This window comes from Saccoglossus kowalevskii, chromosome 18, assembly GCF_978046115.1.
Source record: "Saccoglossus kowalevskii chromosome 18, keSacKowa6.1, whole genome shotgun sequence".
Taxonomy (NCBI): Eukaryota; Metazoa; Hemichordata; class Enteropneusta; family Harrimaniidae; genus Saccoglossus; species Saccoglossus kowalevskii.
In genome coordinates this window covers 19,407,600-19,427,190 of record NC_140658.1, presented here as the reverse complement: position 1 = coordinate 19,427,190, position 19,591 = coordinate 19,407,600, and the positions used below count along the sequence as shown (strand labels likewise).

At 35.7% G+C, this 19,591-nt stretch overlaps 1 protein-coding gene across 2 annotated transcripts in view; it reads left to right on the top strand.

Annotated features, from left to right (window-relative positions):
- Positions 1-942: 942 nt before the first annotated feature.
- Positions 943-19,591, top strand: part of LOC100377697 (axotactin-like) — a 38,753-nt gene continuing 20,104 nt past the window's right edge. For both annotated transcript variants that reach the window (XM_085492719.1, XM_002739938.4), the window contains exons 1-7: positions 943-1,120; positions 10,472-10,810; positions 12,636-12,817; positions 13,446-13,568; positions 15,727-15,864; positions 16,290-16,396; positions 17,149-17,312. In XM_085492719.1, the coding sequence (XP_085348845.1) occupies positions 10,512-10,810; positions 12,636-12,817; positions 13,446-13,568; positions 15,727-15,864; positions 16,290-16,396; positions 17,149-17,312 (1,013 nt within the window). In that variant the 5' untranslated portion in view covers positions 943-1,120; positions 10,472-10,511. The remainder of the gene's footprint in view (positions 1,121-10,471; positions 10,811-12,635; positions 12,818-13,445; positions 13,569-15,726; positions 15,865-16,289; positions 16,397-17,148; positions 17,313-19,591) is intronic.

Sequence of the window (19,591 nt, the reverse complement as noted above, 5' to 3'; positions counted from 1 at the left end):
TACAGGTGTACGGGAATCACCATATTAGCTGGCATACAGGTGTGCGGGAATCACCATATTAGCTGGCATACAGGTGTACGGGAATCACCATATTAGCTGCCATACAGGTGTGCGGGAATCACCATATTAGCTGGCATACAGGTGTGTGGGAATCACCATATTAGCTGGCATACAGGTGTGCGGGAATCACCGTATTAGCTGGCATACAGGTGTGCGGGAATCACCATATTAGCTGCCATACAGGTGTGCGGGAATCACCGTATTAGCTGGCATACAGGTGTGCGGGAATCACCATATTAGCTGCCATACAGGTGTGCGGGAATCTCCATATTAGCTGGCATACAGGTGTGCGGAAATCACCGTATTAGCTGGCATACAGGTGTGCGGGAATCACCATATTCGCTGCCATACAGGTGTGCGGGAATCACCATATTAGCTGGCATACAGGTGTGCGGAAATCACCGTATTAGCTGGCATACAGGTGTGCGGGAATCACCATAATTGCTGGCATACAGGTGTGCGGGAATCACCGTATTAGCTGCCATACAGGTGTGCGGGAATCACCATATTAGCTGCCATACAGGTGTGCGGGAATCACCATATTAGCTGGCATACAGGTGTGCGGGAATCACCATATTAGCTGGCATACAGGTGTGCGGGAATCACCATATTAGCTGGCATACAGGTGTGCGGGAATCACCGTATTAGCTGGCATACAGGTGTGCGGGAATCACCGTATTAGCTGCCATACAGGTGTGCGGAAATCATCATTCAAGATTACATAAATGAAATACAACCTAGTCCATTGGAAAATACGGCAATTGCACAATGTGATTAGATTTTGAGTTGAATCAAGAATTGGTCCGAGTAAATAGAATTGGACAATGGTACAAATATTCCGCTTTAGTCGCTAGAGGGCGTGCTGACAAAAACAAAGTTTCGTGGTCTCGGTTGGTGAAAATGAGGGGTCGTGTTCGGTGCGTATTTGACTGATAGTATGACATATGGGGTAAAGTCCATCAACTGTGGCACCGTCTGTGAGTCACGCTCTGTTCTTCTTTCATCTCATCCTTTTTGGCTTCTCCCTTTGGACTACGCTAGATTTCCCGTCACAATTCAGGTGAGTCGGTATGCATTGTACACCAGTAGAATCGCAAGGTGCAGACGACACTATTCGTAGACTCATTTTTATGTTTGTTTTAATGTTCGTTCAATTCATCTAGAATTGTACAGATTGGTCACTGCCTGCACGTAGTATGCTAAAGGTATCTCAGTGCTGTTGTTTGTAATGTCTAACTCTGTAGAAATTAATAATTAGTACTACCTTGCAGGGTTTTCACAAAGCGGCCATGTTGTTAGCCAAATCGCCCGGTAATTATCATGTATGTCACGATCAAATCTCGAGCTAGTTTCTCTTTTATTCTTAAAATAAAAACGTTAAACTTAACAGGACAGAGGATAATTTATGGTGACCCTAGCTCGTATATTTATTATATAATTCGTTGGAATGTGTTAGGCTGCTTAAGACGCTGCATGAGCTATTGGTCTCTATGACCGCATTGTCCTGACATGCCCGAACTGAAGTAAGTCAAAAGAGTCGTCTTGCGAGTTTCCCGGTCAATACAGTTACTCGACACTGTCATTATTTTTGTCCCTGACTAGTTGACCTTTAATTTGACACAATTAATATCTAATAAGACTTGCACCATAGAAATGTGTGAGTCTGGAGAATTGGTTATTTAGCCTCCTCTTTTGTGATTTCAATTTGATGTCATTGTATGCTCGCCTAGTCTGTTTGTACCGGGGTATACAATACCGTTACGGTAGTGCAATTTGCATGGAGAGTGCTTTCTCACGCTTGTGTGTTATGCTCTTACAGAACACACGTCTCTCTGGGCGTTCGAGCTTACCCTGGACGGGCTCTGGGCGAATCGACATTGAAGCAACAACCCGCACTTTTAATAATATGGAATCAGTTTACAGCGATGTGCTCCCTTCATTCATAGTGTACGCATAAACAGACCCATACTTCGGTACACAAGGTCCACCATGTTTTCCTATTATGTACAACAATATATTCGCCTCCCACAACACAAAATCCTATTGTAAACGTATATTTGGCAAACCCAAATTCAAATGATCGTTTTTTATGCTGCGGGCAAATCTCCGTGCCGACTGCATGTGTCCCACCATCCCACCATATGCGTGTAGCGGACTTTTACGTCCAGTCGTATTGTCACTGGATATGTGTCGCCCAGTTGACCGAACACAGTATAACTGTCCAAATAAAAACGTGTGCTATCCTCATTGTGAAGTCCCTCGCTCTAATGGACGGCTGAAATCCAATGGCACTGCTGACAAAAACTATAACAATAGTACCGGCCAGATTGGTCTAAATCACCACAAGATTGGCACAGTGGTATTTTCCATTCCGTCACCCGTGAAGCTAGTAACCCATTACCCCCGTTTCACAACCTCGAAAGCAATGTCTGGTACAATTGGCGGCAATATTTGCCAGTTATTGTTCCCACTGAGAAAGCTGTTGTAAAACTATTTACGACAAAATATTTGGGAACTGGGCAGAAAATTATATATTTCCATCGTTTAATGGATAATGCCCGTTTGTGTAAAATAATCTATAATTGTTGTAATAAATTTAGCCGTATATACACTATAGCAAACCACGCTGCATTAAATCAAAATGTGAATAAATTAAGAGCAATATTTGTATTATTATGTATGACTAACTGGAGAAAGTAATTAATATTGTACATTTGTAATTAATAGTTCTGTTGTCGTTTGTCATAATTAGTAGTTATTAAAATTTACTGCTCATTTTTTGTATTTTAGTCGCCTTTAAACGGATTTGAATCTCTTGATTTAATGTGTGTATTTGATTACCGTGCGCTTCAATTAACTTTACCGCTCATTAAATAATATCACCGACTTTCATTCTCATGCAATGTAACGACAGTGTCACCCGGATGACCGCTGTAACATTAGCGTATTATTAAACGCAGTTACCTCTGCTACGCCTAGGCGGCCTTGGGGTAGTTATGCACAGTGACTCTAGAAATGGGCGTTCTGGCGTCTGGCCATTCACTGAAATACATCACAAACTGTATCGATGTAATTGAATGGTGACGTGACCTCTGGCCTTGTCCAGTTCGTAACTTCCCGAGCCCGACTTCAAAACTAGCTGGTTTTCGGCCGATTCATTCATTCATCCATGCGAATCTATTGGTGTTGCTGTTATTTTCCCCAGTATCCAGTAACAGCGATACATAGCTGCAATTTGAGGAGTATTGCTTTTTTCACCGATGTATTTGGTTGACTGCAATTCTTTGGCATATACATTCCCACCACACACTTCCTGAACACTTGATACATTGTTACTGAGTAGCATTGTTGATGTTGCACGCCAGATTAAAATACATAATTAAATGCACACGAGTTGTTTTTTGCCGTTTTCCCTTCTTTTTTAATCCATGTAATACTAATCCAAAAAAGTACTTACCCATAGACCATGCGAACAAGTTTCGAAGGTTTGTGTGTTACGAAATAAAAACACGCGGAGTGAAGGTTTGTTTACATGTTATGCACATTTGTTCTTAATTGGACAATGGCCGCTCTAGAATTTCCGTGGTTATGTATCCTAACCTGACTATAATATATTGTACGAAATCAAAGTACCGACATCTTAGAATATGCAATAAATTGACTGAAACTTAAAGGCGGTGGTCGCCGCGCCGCGTCCTATTCAATACGGGACGTACACAACGCATGTAAAATACATTGTTTGTTTACATGAAAATTCTAACACGCGCTGCGTGACGACCATCGTCCTTTAAACTACGCTTATTCATAGGCCCAAACTCTCCCATTAGCGACAGCCGTGGTACAAATTAGTTAAATATCATGGTAACTGTGAGCCCGTGGTTTATATGACATAACCATATAACTATAACAAACTAAACTCATAAACAATGCTGGAAGTTTTTTGTTCGAACAACAATAATTCATCCCATCACATTAGCTTACATGTCACGTGACATGTCATATCACTCCTTGTTTTCTCATTTTCTCATGTTTTCTCACCAGTACCAGTATTGTATAAATAAAATAAATATTAACAAATTTGCAAAAAATACGCATTTTATACCTCTTTTAAAATCACGTATAAAATAAGTTCTATATGCATAATATAATTAGGAACAAAATAAATTGTTATTGCATTTTTTATTATTATAACACTTATGGACAACTCACTAGTTTGAAGATTGAGCAATCAGTGGAAATATTGAAATTCTATTTATCAGGAATGTGATTCACTTGGCGATATCGCATTAGCCTATCTTATTGCGGGACATCAATGTAGGCTAAGAGTCAAGGGTACAGTGAAACTCGTCTTTCGTTCTTGTAATCAATATGGAATAAGATAACCCAATTTTACAATCGATATCCAGCCCAATAATTAGTACTAAATATATGTTGTAGTTCACAGATATCAGTATCACATTGATGATAGGATTTATCGTCAGTAGAATTAATGTTAGTAACATCCATGTGAGATACACTATTCTGGGCTTAACTTTTTCATAATCAGTTTCCTGTTTTCATCACAAATTCACGAAATAGTCTGCTCTTTTCTTCAGACGATTGGGACAAAAATAGCCAAATTGTTTTGAGTTAAAAATGAAAATTGACTCAAATTTTGTCTGTTGGCTCCAAAATTAAGGTTCATTTCCAGAAATATCGAAGAATATAAGAACAAGTGCAGACAAATTTGGTGAGCTTTGATGAATCACACAGTTAAGTATTCGCTGATGAAATTAGCTCATATTTTGGTACGTACAATAACAATAACTGCGCATGTGTATTAGTATTTTTCAATTTGCTAAAACATTTTTAGTTGACAATGAATTATAATTCAATCATGAAGTATCAAACAAAAATAATAAAATATCTATATTTCCGCCCATATAAACATCTTCATAATATGAACACCGATTCCATATCTTTAATATCAGTAAGTTCAGATTCATACAGTACATACAAATCGCGCGTCCAATTTTATTAACTATTATCTATTCAAAGTAATTGTAAACACTTCTGGCACTCCTTACCGTCACACGAGTTTACAGTACGGCCACCCTGAAGATAGTTTTTGTTTGCCGCTTTTGATATCATAAATTATTTCTAGTGACACACTGTAAATACACTATTCTTAGTAGTCTTAGAAAATAGCGAATGATTGTCACTTTGTTGTAAAACTCTGCAACACAAACTAATTATCAGAAATGTTCGGTGATTTTCTTATTTTATTGGCAAGGAGATTCAGGCTGTTGCATTTGCTGTATAATGGCACACATTATTTAATATGTCAAGAGCTTCCACGTTTAATATAGTTGCGCGTTTTTGTGTTTTAACTTCGGAGACAATTCGTACAAATATCCTAAAAATTTGCTAATAGTATCAAGAATGTCATATTAGGGCTGAGACTCACCTGTTTAGTCACTATTTTTTGGTGAATGCTCATTTACTTTGATTTAGCATAGTAATTATTTTGTCGTGTTATTTTTACTGGTACATATGCTATAATATGTCTGCAACATTTCCTTTACCGAAAAATTGAAATTTATTTGCATATGTTTGTAGTATATGAAGAGAGGGATAAGTCTTCATATAAATATGGGGACTGTCTCAATATGGAACCAATACATTTCTCTATGCATATCGTTTTGGCAAATATTAGAACAGCTACAGTGAACACAACATTGGATGAATGTCCACAATTGTTTTTATTCCGTGACAAAAAATCAGAACTATTTTATTGATAAAAAAAAATAAACAAATTTGTTTAAAGGATGACATTTCCAGTTTTCTGAATATACATAACATGTCTTGTGGGTGTAAAGGTGCAGCTGTAATATCATGAGGTCATCTCGAGCACGAACACGAGGTCATACAACCATGAACAATTTAAAATCACAAACATTACTTTTGTGCCTGTCAAAATACAGTTCCTGATATTCAATGTCACTGTTGTCTCTCTGGGCTTTGTTTAATTCAAATTGCACGCATGAGTGCTGACGTATAGTACAAACAGAAATTAATGAATTACTCATCATTGCAATGTTGTTGTATTACTTCCAGTTGGGGTTAATCATTTACTTGTGGATAGCATGAATGATGACGACTGTATTTGCAAAAGGTGTAGCGACTTCAATTTAGTAGGATGGTATATATTTCTGCAAACTGGTTAATTGATGACATAATTTTTCTCATATCGCATATTAATTCATTAATGCTAAAGGCTTTCAAGAAGATGATATCAAATATAACATATATTATACAAACATAATCATGCTCAGGAAATAATGATAAATTGGATTTATGATATGCAATTTAGAAGCAAATATGCATTATTTATTTATAAGTTATTCGGTATTTGTTTGCTATTGGCAAGATGATTCGGACTTTTGCAATTGTTATATGATGACAGACATTATCTAATATGTAAAAAAACTTCCACATAGAATATAGGCAATACAGCTTTAAATTCAAGTTGGTGGTTGTATTATTGTATTGTATTACGTCTCGTTAGTAGAGTCGAATATGCCCAGTATAAAATACGTCGAATAATTACATGTTACAAAGCGATCACCCTTGTTAACATTAAAATCGTTCGACATGCAGGTGACAACACAAAATTGTGAACTAACTCATTTGTGCATGGGGCGATTAACTTTAACATAAATCAAAAGCATGTGCATTTAGTGTGAATACTATATATTAAAGAATGTAAATATAGCAAGTATAATGTACAGAAAACTGATCCCACAATTTCCCTCATAGCACACACAGAAGAAATAATACCAATGTGACCTGCCTGTAAAATATGGCTGGCTAAAAGGCTTTTAATCAGATAAAAAATATTGACTATTATAGTACATGGTCCGGTTCAACAACAGTGTTCCATGAATTTTTTTTTCAGTGCACAGTACGGTATCACTATGCACACCTGCGGAGCATCTAGTTCTAAACGGACTAACAAAATCCCATAGCACATATAGATCATGAAACCATGCATGGTGAAGTGGTTATTACTCGACAACCCAGTGATCTCGCGAATTTGTCATCGTGATCTTGTTATGTTGTCTTGTTGCTTCGCGACTCGATTGAATACTAAGATCACGACGCGATAGCACTGGGTTGTCGTGAAATAGCCTCTAATTGTACACAAACATCGTCAGAAGATAAATATTATATATGTAAGAATTACAAGCAAATTAGCATTATTTATTAAAATTGCTTTCAAATTTTGCAAGACTGTGATGAACCAAACCTTTTATGCATTTTATGTTGAAGTGACGTTTATTATATTTGGGAATGCAACTTTAAAAAGTATTGAAGTATATTTTAACTGAGTTCCACAAAGAACTGTATCCACAAACAATAATGATTCATTATTTTGCTGCTTCTAAGTTTAAATTTAGAATGCTACGCGCGAGTTTTTCACTTGTTGCACAGACTTAGCGCATATACCAGCAGTGACAATATTTTGTGTCAAAATCTATCTACAATTATTTTTTATAATTATTTGTTATATGTGTTAGTCCACAGTATGTGAATATTTTCAGTTCACTGTCAATCTGTTTATTTGAGAATAACGGTAAAATATTATGCATGAAATGCTATTTTAGCAGCGGCTTCCATCGATGATTTCCTCGTTGAAAATCCACTAAAAATATTGTCAATTTTATAATAACTCCTAGACATCGAAAGGTACTATGCAAGACTCTATACATCTGTGTCCACTTAATGTCATCCAGCAAAATTTAGGGATATTGAAATATATATCCTTGTCATAGGAAACAGTGGCGAACTGCCCTAAAACAGACAAAACATACTACTTTCACTGTATTTTATTGATCGATTTTCTTTGAACTGAGTAAATACGGTGACCTCTTTTTATTTTATTTTGTCATCCTTGTTACATAATGCATCAAATATGTAAAAGTAAAGAAATTTGCATTTTTTTTTACTTTTGTGTAACATTCTACCCTAATTATAAGGTAATCTGGAGTTATACATTTATAATATATCAACATATATAGTAACGCAGTGAATGGCCATGTTGTTTGTTAACTACGTTAAATTCAGAATAGCAACTACCTAATTGACAAAATAATATGTAACAACTGTAAAGCTAATGCTGCTGCTCGTGGACCAGCTTGCATTAAAAACTTGATCATATCCATACGTGAAATGCAATTAAATAAATAGATAAATAAATTATTACACTATTTCATGTGATATGAATGTTTAATGGCGCATAACGGTGTGTGTGTGTGTAAAATAAACCCCAATTCGGAACTAGGTAACATCGTTCACAGTAGGGTGCTATAGATATTTCGGAAGTTTTTAATAACCGTAATTGTCACTTGAGGGTTTATAGTCTTCTAATGCTATATATAGAAAGTTTTATTACAACTCCAGGTGCAACGAACTCTTAAAAAGTGTATAACTAGTATCCTTGTTTACTCGGCGAACCCCACATGTCGTTCATTGTTGCGTGTAATAGCTCATTGCCCAGTCTATTCAACACAATGTTTAGTGTTAACGGACAAATAATAGAATGAATTGTGGATGATGCTTACACAGCAAATCGAGCCAATGACAGATACGTTCACTTCTATTATTACTTGTACTCGTTTTTTTCCATGGGTCTGTAGCAAGTCTGAGCGTTTCTCGAAACATACGTATTGTATTTAAATAAATAAGAATTCAAATATTCCTACATCCGACTTGTTTTGTTTTGAATTTGGACATTTCAGGGATCCGTATAGTGTATAGTGTTAAGTTTCTGAATGGTTTAGGATTTGAAACATTGTAATTGGTCTCTGTTTTTTGGGGGTATTATCTAATAAAAAAGAAAAACACAAGAACTCAAAACGATGAGCAACATAGTCTTATAAAAACAAAATCGACATTGTTAAAATTGGCTATATTATTAATATCGTTTGAAAGTAAATGATTCAGATTTTTTTCCCCGAAGTATTTAAAAAAACAATAATTATTTCAAATATTCTACCCTTCCCTATTGTCTTTTTAATTCAAAAGTTGACTATTTGGGAAAAACGAAAACATTTCTTGCTTAATAGATTTAGGCGGGAAACTGTGCTCTAACGACGTGCTTATTTAGTACATCTTTTTCTGATTAATGGTTACTAAGCAACGCAATAGGTATGACGAGTAGTATGAACTCAGCGGTATCAGTCCCGTACCAGGCAAAGTAAAACTTATACTGCAGTGTCGAGTAAGAAGACTATGTACTAAGTAAACACATAACGCGGTCAGTTGAATATCACTAAGAAACATAAGTAAATAACATCGCTATATATAATATTACTAATGTAGCATTTTCAATTTCGTTGCTCTACGAATGAATATCAAGTGTTGTTCCCTCTTCGACGCCCTATGGTCTCCCTCACTCATACACTGGTAGACTCCTACTTTGAAATCTATGGGTTTCTTTATTCACCGTATTAACCTGATTTGACCTGAACGTTATATTTGCATGTGTGTATGCAAATATATTTGAACTTTGAATTATCAGTAACCACTTGAATTACTATGACAACGCCTTTATTTCAACGAATGTGTTAAGATTTTGCATATAAATAAAAAAAAAATTGCGTCCCCCATAAGTTATTTCGGGGGAGGTGTGTCTGCTAAATATTGTTTACAGGTTGTTATCTGTAGCAACAGTTGCATGTTTTAGGGATAACTTCCCCTATCATGCTCAGTACTGCTGCGCGTTTATCTTAGGGCTTTGCTACATTTTCGCTGCTTTTTTACAAATCGACCGGTAAGTGTTCATTTAAAATCTCAATATAAAAGATTATTTGTACATGATGTTTTAATAATGGACCAAATTTATATCAATAAATACTGTGTAGTTGTATATGAATAATGCTAAAATATTGATTAATATCAATTCATTTTAGGTGTCAACAATCTTGTTAATGTCATACAATTGGCGACCTTTATTCCAAATAAAATATGCAAAAACCTTGCTAAATTAACTCACTACTAAGTACATTGTATCTAGTTGATCCTGAATCAGATTCATGTATATTCTGTAAGTAAAGTATTGTTAACATTTGGGTATAATTTCCAGCGACAACAGAATCCGCACATGGTATGAGTCTGCCATTTCTTTTCTGACAGTTGACCTGGCGTGATCTTTGCATGTCTTGCCAATACATTTATTCTATGTTTATGTACACACAGGTTATGTGCGTTTTGTTTCAAAAGTAAAGATTTTGTCATCACACAAAGCTTTATCTATTGTTAATGAATTTTTTAAATTTAATTTAGTATAATATAATTTAATAAAATATAATTATAATGTCAGTTCAACTCGCAGTCAAGTTAATCATTAACTGGTTATTTTAATCTACAGGTTACTGGGTGACAGGTGCTGACGATTCTACAGGTAGACGATGAGGGCGCCCTGTTTGTTGGGCCTTCTCTTCCTGTCGCAAGTTGTGTTAACTATCTGCGAAGACGATACTCTGACCTACTTGGATTCAAAACTTTCGTACACTGAGTATCAGCCATCATGGCCGACGACGGAAACACAGAACATACTTTTCGAGTTTAGGACTTTTTCGTCGAATGCGTTGTTGATGTACAACCAGTATAACAATGACGAGTTTGCACAGACGCCATACGCTATGGGGATTGTTTTGAAGAATGGACGAATCCAAGCACTGCATATATATGACTCATTATTTGACATGTAAGCAAACATCCTTTTCTATAAGTCGCATCCTCTAGCGACGACGCATTCTGTGACGTCACAATGACTTATGTGTAAAAGCAATGTTGTAGAACATTTTTCCATTTTAGGCCAGACTTTTATTATCCCTTGTTTCGCGAACCCGCCGAATGAACAGGAGCCGAAAATGAAATAAAAATAAAATTTTATTTCAGCGTAATTTCTCGCACCCGCCGACTTGTAAGTGCAAAAAAGTGCCAAAAAACCTTTTTTATCTTCATTTTTTTCCGCCCGCCGCATAACAAACCCGAATTGCATTTCCGTGGGAGTATCATGATCAAAGTACCGAAGTCTCGCGCAGATGAGAAACAAGGTTATACATGGAATAAAATTTTATTTCATTTCTTCTCTCCGACCAATGACCTCATTTACAATTCTTTGAGAATCACACAAATCTAATGGGAGAAACAGAGAATAAAAAAGTCTGGCCTTATTTTCACCAAAAAACAACATTGTGCTATTGAAAAAGAAACGTTGTATTGACAGCCAATATATTTAGTATTCGTTTATAATAAAAACGCAGCCTCGCTTTGCTACAAATTACATGTAAATCATGGCGCATTTGTATTTGCATATTCATTATTTTATCGAACAAATACTCAGGCTGCTCTGTTTGTAGTCAAAACAACTTTTTCTTTTTTTTGCGGTAAATCGTAATATATCAAGATAAAATATCAAACAAATTCTCGACAATTCAATCTGAATTCAATTAAAAATTGAAAGACTAACTGAAAGACTAATTACGTAAATTTGACCGAGAAAGGGGTTCAATTCTCGAGTAATTAACAAAAGGTCACTTGTTTGCACAGAAATTACCCATATGAGTGACAGGAATATCGCGACAGATAAATTTGTTGCGTATACGTATGACGTTTATAATACAGTGAATCTAGTCGTATATTCTAAAATAATAATCATCTAATAACTGCAAGTGAATTACCGAAGTCTTTACGCTAGTAGTAATACACGATTTTAAAGTCCACACTTCACACCTTCTGATTTGTTCCCTATTTACTTCGGGGTTTTGTATTACTTTCCTGAATACTGTAGATGCAGCCAATGTGCTAGACTGGCAAATTCGGGACTTCTTTTTTGTTTTACAAACAAAAAATATAATTAATTCTCAATGTAGCCTTTTTTAAACGTGATCGCGAACTAGTGTGACTGTGAAAGAAATTAGCGGACAGATTAGTTGTCACGATCACGCTAAGAGGACTAAAAGAACAATTAATTATTTCTTTTTGTAAAACAAAAAAGAGTCCCGACTTTGCCAGTCTACCAATGTGCATGCAACTCGTAGAGTAGTTAATCCACACTTCTCGTTTTACTTCCGGGGTATTTATTACTTCCCAAGATACAGTTGATATCCCATGTGTGTGCAACTCCTTCTCAATTGTTGGTTCTTTTACTCAAAGGGTATTTATTGTGTGTATAACTCGGGAGTGGTTAATCTATCTTAATCCTTCTGATTTGTTGACTGTTTTAAATTACTCCAGGTATATGTATTACCTCTCTGGATAACGGTTGATGTAGCTATTGTGCGCGTAACTCAGAGAGTGTTCAATTCTATTTCTTGGGCGTCATGGGAACAGAATTTATTTTCCTCCTAATCTTATTTATGTAAACCGACATTTCAAATTTACATACACGTTCATAGATGGATATACGGAAGGGCACTTATCTCCAATGATGTTATTATCGAGTTTCGTTGTAACATTCGTAGTCTTATTAAAACAGTGATATGTAAATTGCATGTATGACAACTCACTTATTATTAACATTGCAGAATCACGCTCGGTAAAGGTATGAATGATAATTCGTGGCATAATGTATCTTTAACAAAATCGGTGAATGGTACCCTCACTTTGACTGTTGGCAGAGAATCTCAGACATTGCAGTTACAATCATACGCCCTCAACGATACTCAGGACGAGATGACGTCAAATATAACGTCAGTTTACGCTGGAGGTAAGACATATTTAACAAGTATCAGTCTGTAGATGACCATCATACGTATTACATGACGTTATTTGAAAATGTGTAAACAATTTTGTTTTATAACTGTATCTGCCAAAAAACATGGTATGATTTATTGTAAAATAAAAACATAGCAGTGATCGTTTGTAATAATAAAAACGCTGCTGCGCGTGCGCCATGAATTGCATGATGCGGTTTTTATTATCTCATCGATCTGATAAACAGTTTGTTTCCTATCAAAATATTTATATCGAACTTATCCATGTAGAGAAAATAACTAACCAAGTACATTTGATCGAGAACTTGAAAGGGCTTGAATCCTAGGCGCACGTGTGGGATTAATATTGATAAACAGTGATACTCCCGCCAACACAATTCCGAGTTTTGATCTGGTCGCTATGTGCAATAACCGACTTTAAATTATAAGAGTCATTCAATGCGTTCCAATCATTCCACCAATTGGTTATTTTTTTATCTAATCTTCTGAAGGAAATATATGACCCATATTTCGAGACAATGAACAGGCTTTAGTTTATTTGGTTACAGCATACAGGAATATAGTCAGGTTATCAACGTTTATGGAAATCACATATTTCAATACACTGTTCTTTAATCATAGGATTGCCTGCAGATCTAAACGATTTCATCGGTTTTCGCGGCGAACACTTCTTGGGCTGTATACGCAACGTCAAATTTCCCGATTCTAATGGTTTGAATGAAAATATCACATATACGACAACAGGTGAGTGTTATCATAATTATGGAAATTATAAACAGATTGGCGTTGACATATGTATCAGGGTGTGAAGTACATGATCTGATTACCAAGATATATACCTCTTTTCGTGGAGGTCGAGTCTTAAAGAAAAACTTAAGTAGTACATGTGTAGTATATGCCATAATTTTGCAGTATTGGCCAGGGAATCTGTATAATAGCTTATTCTAACTTAACCATTCCGAACATGGAACATGTACAACGGTTCAACAACTATCGTTTTACAAATCGGAATATAATTCTAAATTGTCCGAGTCCACTTGCACAACGCCCAAAGGTTGTTTGATGATTGTTTAATTTTGATTACTGCACTTGAACTACCTACCAACTATCTACTCGATTGTTATTTTAGAGAAGGCACCAATTCATGATCAGAATATCGTCATCATTCTCAAATGACCAACAAATACCTTGAAGGGCGGTGGTCGTCGTTGCACCACGAATGCGCGAGATATGGGTCTCATATAAACACAGATGGCGACTTTGAATGTTGCATAGACCAACGAGTACAAACCGAGAGGTTAAGTTTTAATTAGGTTGGTGACTGGAAGATGTCGAAGGAGTCGCCGGCGGTAATAATGCAAGTAGTAACACAACTCGTACTCTTGACTTTTTTAGAAATGCGACGACCATCGCCCTTTAAGTATTACTTAGACAAAAAAGGAGACTAGTGAGATAAATGTCTGACTAATGAAAGAGAATGGGTTACCAAATGCAACCACGAGATGAACTTATGATATTGGTCCCTTTTATAGAAATAGGTTATCATAGCGATTTGTATTGCTAAAATATCGATATTTATCTGAATAATTGTCCGCTGTCTTGCCTACATGATAATATGCCAATGATTCACACTCTAACAACGACATTCCTAAATGAACTCAAACCAACATTTCGTCGAATGGCGTTGTAATCGAACTAAAATATTCGTAATTATTCGTAATTTTCAAGGAAAATGATTTCTAATTTGTTCACAGTTCATCGTTTTAGTGTTTATGACTTTCAACACTCACCACTATTAGTTTTAATCTTTAAATACATTTTCTTTCGCTATTAAACAGAACTGTTCTGTGATTTATGTAATTGATCCTCCTCTTGAGAAAAAATAGGTACAATGCCCAAGGTTCAGTGTGAATTAACGCGAGGTTAAATGCTTCCGGCGTAGATAGTTTGCTGCACCGTGTTATTGTAAGCAGGTATGCTTTCAGAAGAGAAATCATTAGTTTATTGTCGAGAGGTAATCGCATCAACTAAACATTGTTCACCGGTGACATGCGCTTTGAACCTCGCAAACGGTTCTTCATTTACGTGGTTAGAAAAAGCATAAGAGTATCACGTTTTCTGTCGTATCAAAATTAGGATGTTACATGTGTATATTGTCGGAAAATAGTCAACGTCAACCAAACACTGACACATGCTTACTGATCCACGCAAACGGTGCTTCAATTACGTGTCTAGAGAAAGCACAGCCATGCATGATGATATTACCGCCTGCCGTAAAGTTGGGATCTCACATTCATGAAGCCTATGGCTGGACTTAGCGCTATTATGAAGTCGTTAAACACCACTTAGCAGAAGATTGATAGGGACTTATACGCATGAGTAATCACGTGAATAGTCCCCATTCATATTTTAACATAAATGTTTACTAAATGAAGATAGTGTCATTCACTGATGGTTCTACAGGCAAAGAACACAATGCGCCTTTTCTTACTGAGATTTCTCGTATTACGGCATTTAATGTAGATGCCCTCAAAGAACACGCTGCCTTTGTATTTGATCAAGTTGAAACCGGTAGAGGGCGACATGCCTCTGTGACGATTTCCCGATGGACGCACATATGTGCGTATTTTGTGGGTTGCAGTCTCTTCTAAATTCACTGCCGTATTTTTCACAATCATAATGTTACTTTCCTGTATTGAATATATTTCATATACACAACCTTAAATACAGTGCAACGTTATGTCACTTTTATGCATTCTTTTTAAATTGTGGCCAAATATTTATATATTTACTCATTGCTACAAATCATAATTGAAAAAAAATATAATAATGATTATTATTGAAATCGATAATATATATTTGTCTTTACTTTAAAGTAACTTTCATTTTTGTTTTATCACAGTATTAACAACTCCCGGATGTATTGATAAGTGCGATACAGAAAATAGCTGCGTGAATGGCAAGTGTATCAATCACTATGATGGCGTAAAATGTGACTGCTACAACAGTGGATTTGAGGGGAAATATTGCGAAATTGAAGGTGAGTGGCGATACGCCCTCTACGACTGGGCTACTAATAATGTCACGATTGCAAAATCTTACTAAAAATATAACTCACCTAACCTTATGAGAAGGTCTCGGTAGTTCTGCGCGAAAAACCTAAATGCGGATCTCAAACCCCCAAAAGTGTTACTGCCTTATTTGAATTTCACAGTTACAAATATGATATCGTTATTCTATTTTTTGTTTACGTAATTGCTTATAACTAATTACGACCATGGTGTTATGTGACGTCACACATCATAGAAACTTTGTCAGATAGCAAATGTTTTGGAAAATATATTTTATCACACTTTGTACGCAATGAATTATTAGTTATGTGTTTTTCCAAAAAATGTACCACGTTCTCATATTTTATCTCTGTATTTGTATTTTTCGATTTATTTTAATTTTATTTTTTTACAGAGGTGACTGAATTAACTTACCAGGGATTTAATTTCATCGAATACCGTATTTTTAATAGCTCTGCTCGACAGCATAAGTCATCAACTCGGATCAGTCTAGAATTTAAGGTACATAGTAAAAATCATTAAATAACAAAAAGTTTGAACACCATGGTATTATTCAAAATTTGTATATATATTGGTATATAGGATCACTAGTATGTCGTATACGGGGCTCACGTGGCTGTATTAGTTTCATCTGATTTACAACTTTATCTCAAGTTTAGACCTTTTTTCCGAAGACCAATTCTAATGCTCCGCAGCTTAATTTGAGAGTTTTCTAGGCAATCTGGCGGAAAATACAATAAATGCATAAACCAATGCAATATGTATCTCATCATATCTAGAGATGTCATTGTAGACATTTTCCTTACACAAAAGGAATATATTATGAAGGTCACACACAAAACGAAATATAAATTGTGTCATCCTGAGTTGAGAAAGTGTTTCTTCAATACTAGTATATATATATATATATATATATTCAAGATGTTTTACGTGCTGTATGTCATAATACCTAAAATATACTTCTCTCATTAGTTTAAAATTGAAAAAAAACTACTACTCCAATCATATAAACTTGTGGAACAAATTTCCTTCTTCCATTAAAATCTCGACTTTTCTTAATTTGTAACAATTATTTTCTTGAATTCAAGTTGATGATATTTGATCATTGTCAACGGTTTGTTGAGGCATTAATCTGTAATTGTATGTCTATACACTTATATGACAACGCATATACACATTTCAGTACTTACTCACCTTCTATACTTGCCCAGTGAGGAGATTCTGAATGTCTTTTAAATACACTTGTATTTCAGGTAGAAACAGAAGATCAGGACGCTGCTATATTGTTCTACGGGTTAGGGGTATTCCCCCTACGTAATTATTTGGCGATAAGCCTGTATGCTGGCACAGTTAACGTTACTGCCGACTTTGGGGACGGACCTTACTATCTCAGTGGTGGATCCAATGTCAAGAACAAGTATGTACATTATATTATAGGATGGCAGATTATTTGCACAGCTCTATTTTGACTATTTTTTATAGTCACATACAATGTTTTATTTTATTTAAGACCAGCAGTCAACAAACTGACGCAACTTGATTTTGAGAGATTCCATTTCGACTTCTACAAAATCAGTTCTGTTTGAGGGCACACTGTACATCTGTTCACAACATGTAGACGATAGACACCGTGTCATGTGATGTAGTGTATTTTAAACCAATAGAATAGATGCGTTTTCGCACAGCTGTTGCTAAGAAAACTTACGCTTATTACGAGCCAATAAACCGCAAGTATGAGCTAAATCTGACCTGCTTTTAAGACCCGGTCTAGTCTCTTAGCATGGGCCACGAAAATTCGTGCTTACGGTTATTTACTGAGGAAGGACTAAGCGCTCCCGGGGGTCACGGTTACTCAAAAATTACTCCAATAAGCTCCCGAATCGCATACAACCGTCATAAGTACGCACAGTAGTATACTAAAAATTGATTTGGTAATATGTTCTATAATATACTAATGTATTTTAAAATAGTGACATAGGGGTTATAATTTTCGTCAATTTTTCCTCCGGGACCCAGGCATACTTTCATGACAACAGTGAAAACGATAAATGACGATTCCCGATTCTGAATGTTATTACAGCCACAAAGAGTACTCATCCGAAATGCACACAAAGTCCTTCGTAGAGCTTGTGCACTAAGCGTGGATATTCTATCAAAAACTAGCTGAAAATTTCAAATTCGCGGGACATCAAGTGTTCGACACAAGAAAGAAACAAAATGGTGGGCCTTGAAATCTCAAGCGATAGAGGGCGTACATAGCGCGACACACATCCTTGGGGGATTAGGCAGATTCACACCTATTAACAATAGCGTTTCCTAACCTTCTTTTTTATTAACCGTGCTGGGATGGATCAAAGTGGCAGCAAAGTTATTATATTGCATTCGTTGTTTGTTTGAAAGATTATCTATTATATTTATAATCATTCATATCGGTAAATCATTTTTGCAATGACAAATAACGTCAGTCGGTGTATGCAGAGATAGTGTTCTTTTAAAAAAACGATGATATATACTTTGTACTACTTCTTGTTATTCTGCAATTTGCACTTTCTGAACTTGCATTGTCGTTATTTCATAAACATTAAGCTGAAATATATACCTCTCTTAGTCCGTACTAAGTGCTGGCCCCCGTTGTTGATACAATTGGTCTAGCCGATATTTAAACATATGAGATTAGCCTCAATCTTAACCCGTATTAGGTGTAGCGTCTAATGTGATGGTTACGATAACGTCATTGACACTAGTTCTCGTATCAGTAAGTCAACAATGCAAAATAGCGTGCAGATACCATGTGAGACTTTTATCAATATGGATTTCTCCGTTTTAACCCTATGACGCTTGACCATTGAACGCTAAAATCAACTTGTGTCGCCATTCACAAAAATCAACATGTATAATATTGTTACATCAAATGTTGACCAAAATAGATGTACATCATTATACTAATGTTGTACATCTTATCTAAAAATAAGTTAGTTGGCCGGTATTGTGATCTATTAAATTGTATCACTATATTTTGTTTGAAAAATGCTACTAAATTATAGATGTGGACTTTAAATATGCCTTTGCCTTGTGAGTATTTTCACCTGGTACATTTCATGGTTTTAGGGAAAATCGAGTGACAAAATGCCAGTATTCCCCAGAAGTTTCTAACAATTCATGGTATTCAGAAATATTCAACCTATAACAAAATACTATTTTGATGTGTTACCAAAAATACTTTCAGATATGTACAAACTAATGTAAAATGGCTGAAACATCGCCATTTTAAAGCTTTTTACACGTTTACACAAAAAGCGGTTCAGCGACCATATGTTTTATTGGTTTTTATGTGAGGTTTGTATAAAATAAATCCTAAAGGTAAAAATTATTGAATCTGAACATCAGTTCTTATAACCGCGAACGGTATTAACAAATAAAATATTGAGAAAATACACACAAATATAAAAAGCTTGCACCAATATTGGTTGGAAAACATGGTGCTTACTGTTACTATTGCTTCTTTATTAAATGAGGACAACAGATTTGACTTGAATGACACAAGACATTATTTCATATTGTTAGTTTTCGAAAATTGCAGTGTGGTGCTAGAGCAATATCTCTAATCTTCATACATAACCTTTAATTCACCGCCATATAGACCGCTTCACTGTGACGTCATATGTTTACATTGTTGCCAACCAGTACGCGAATGTC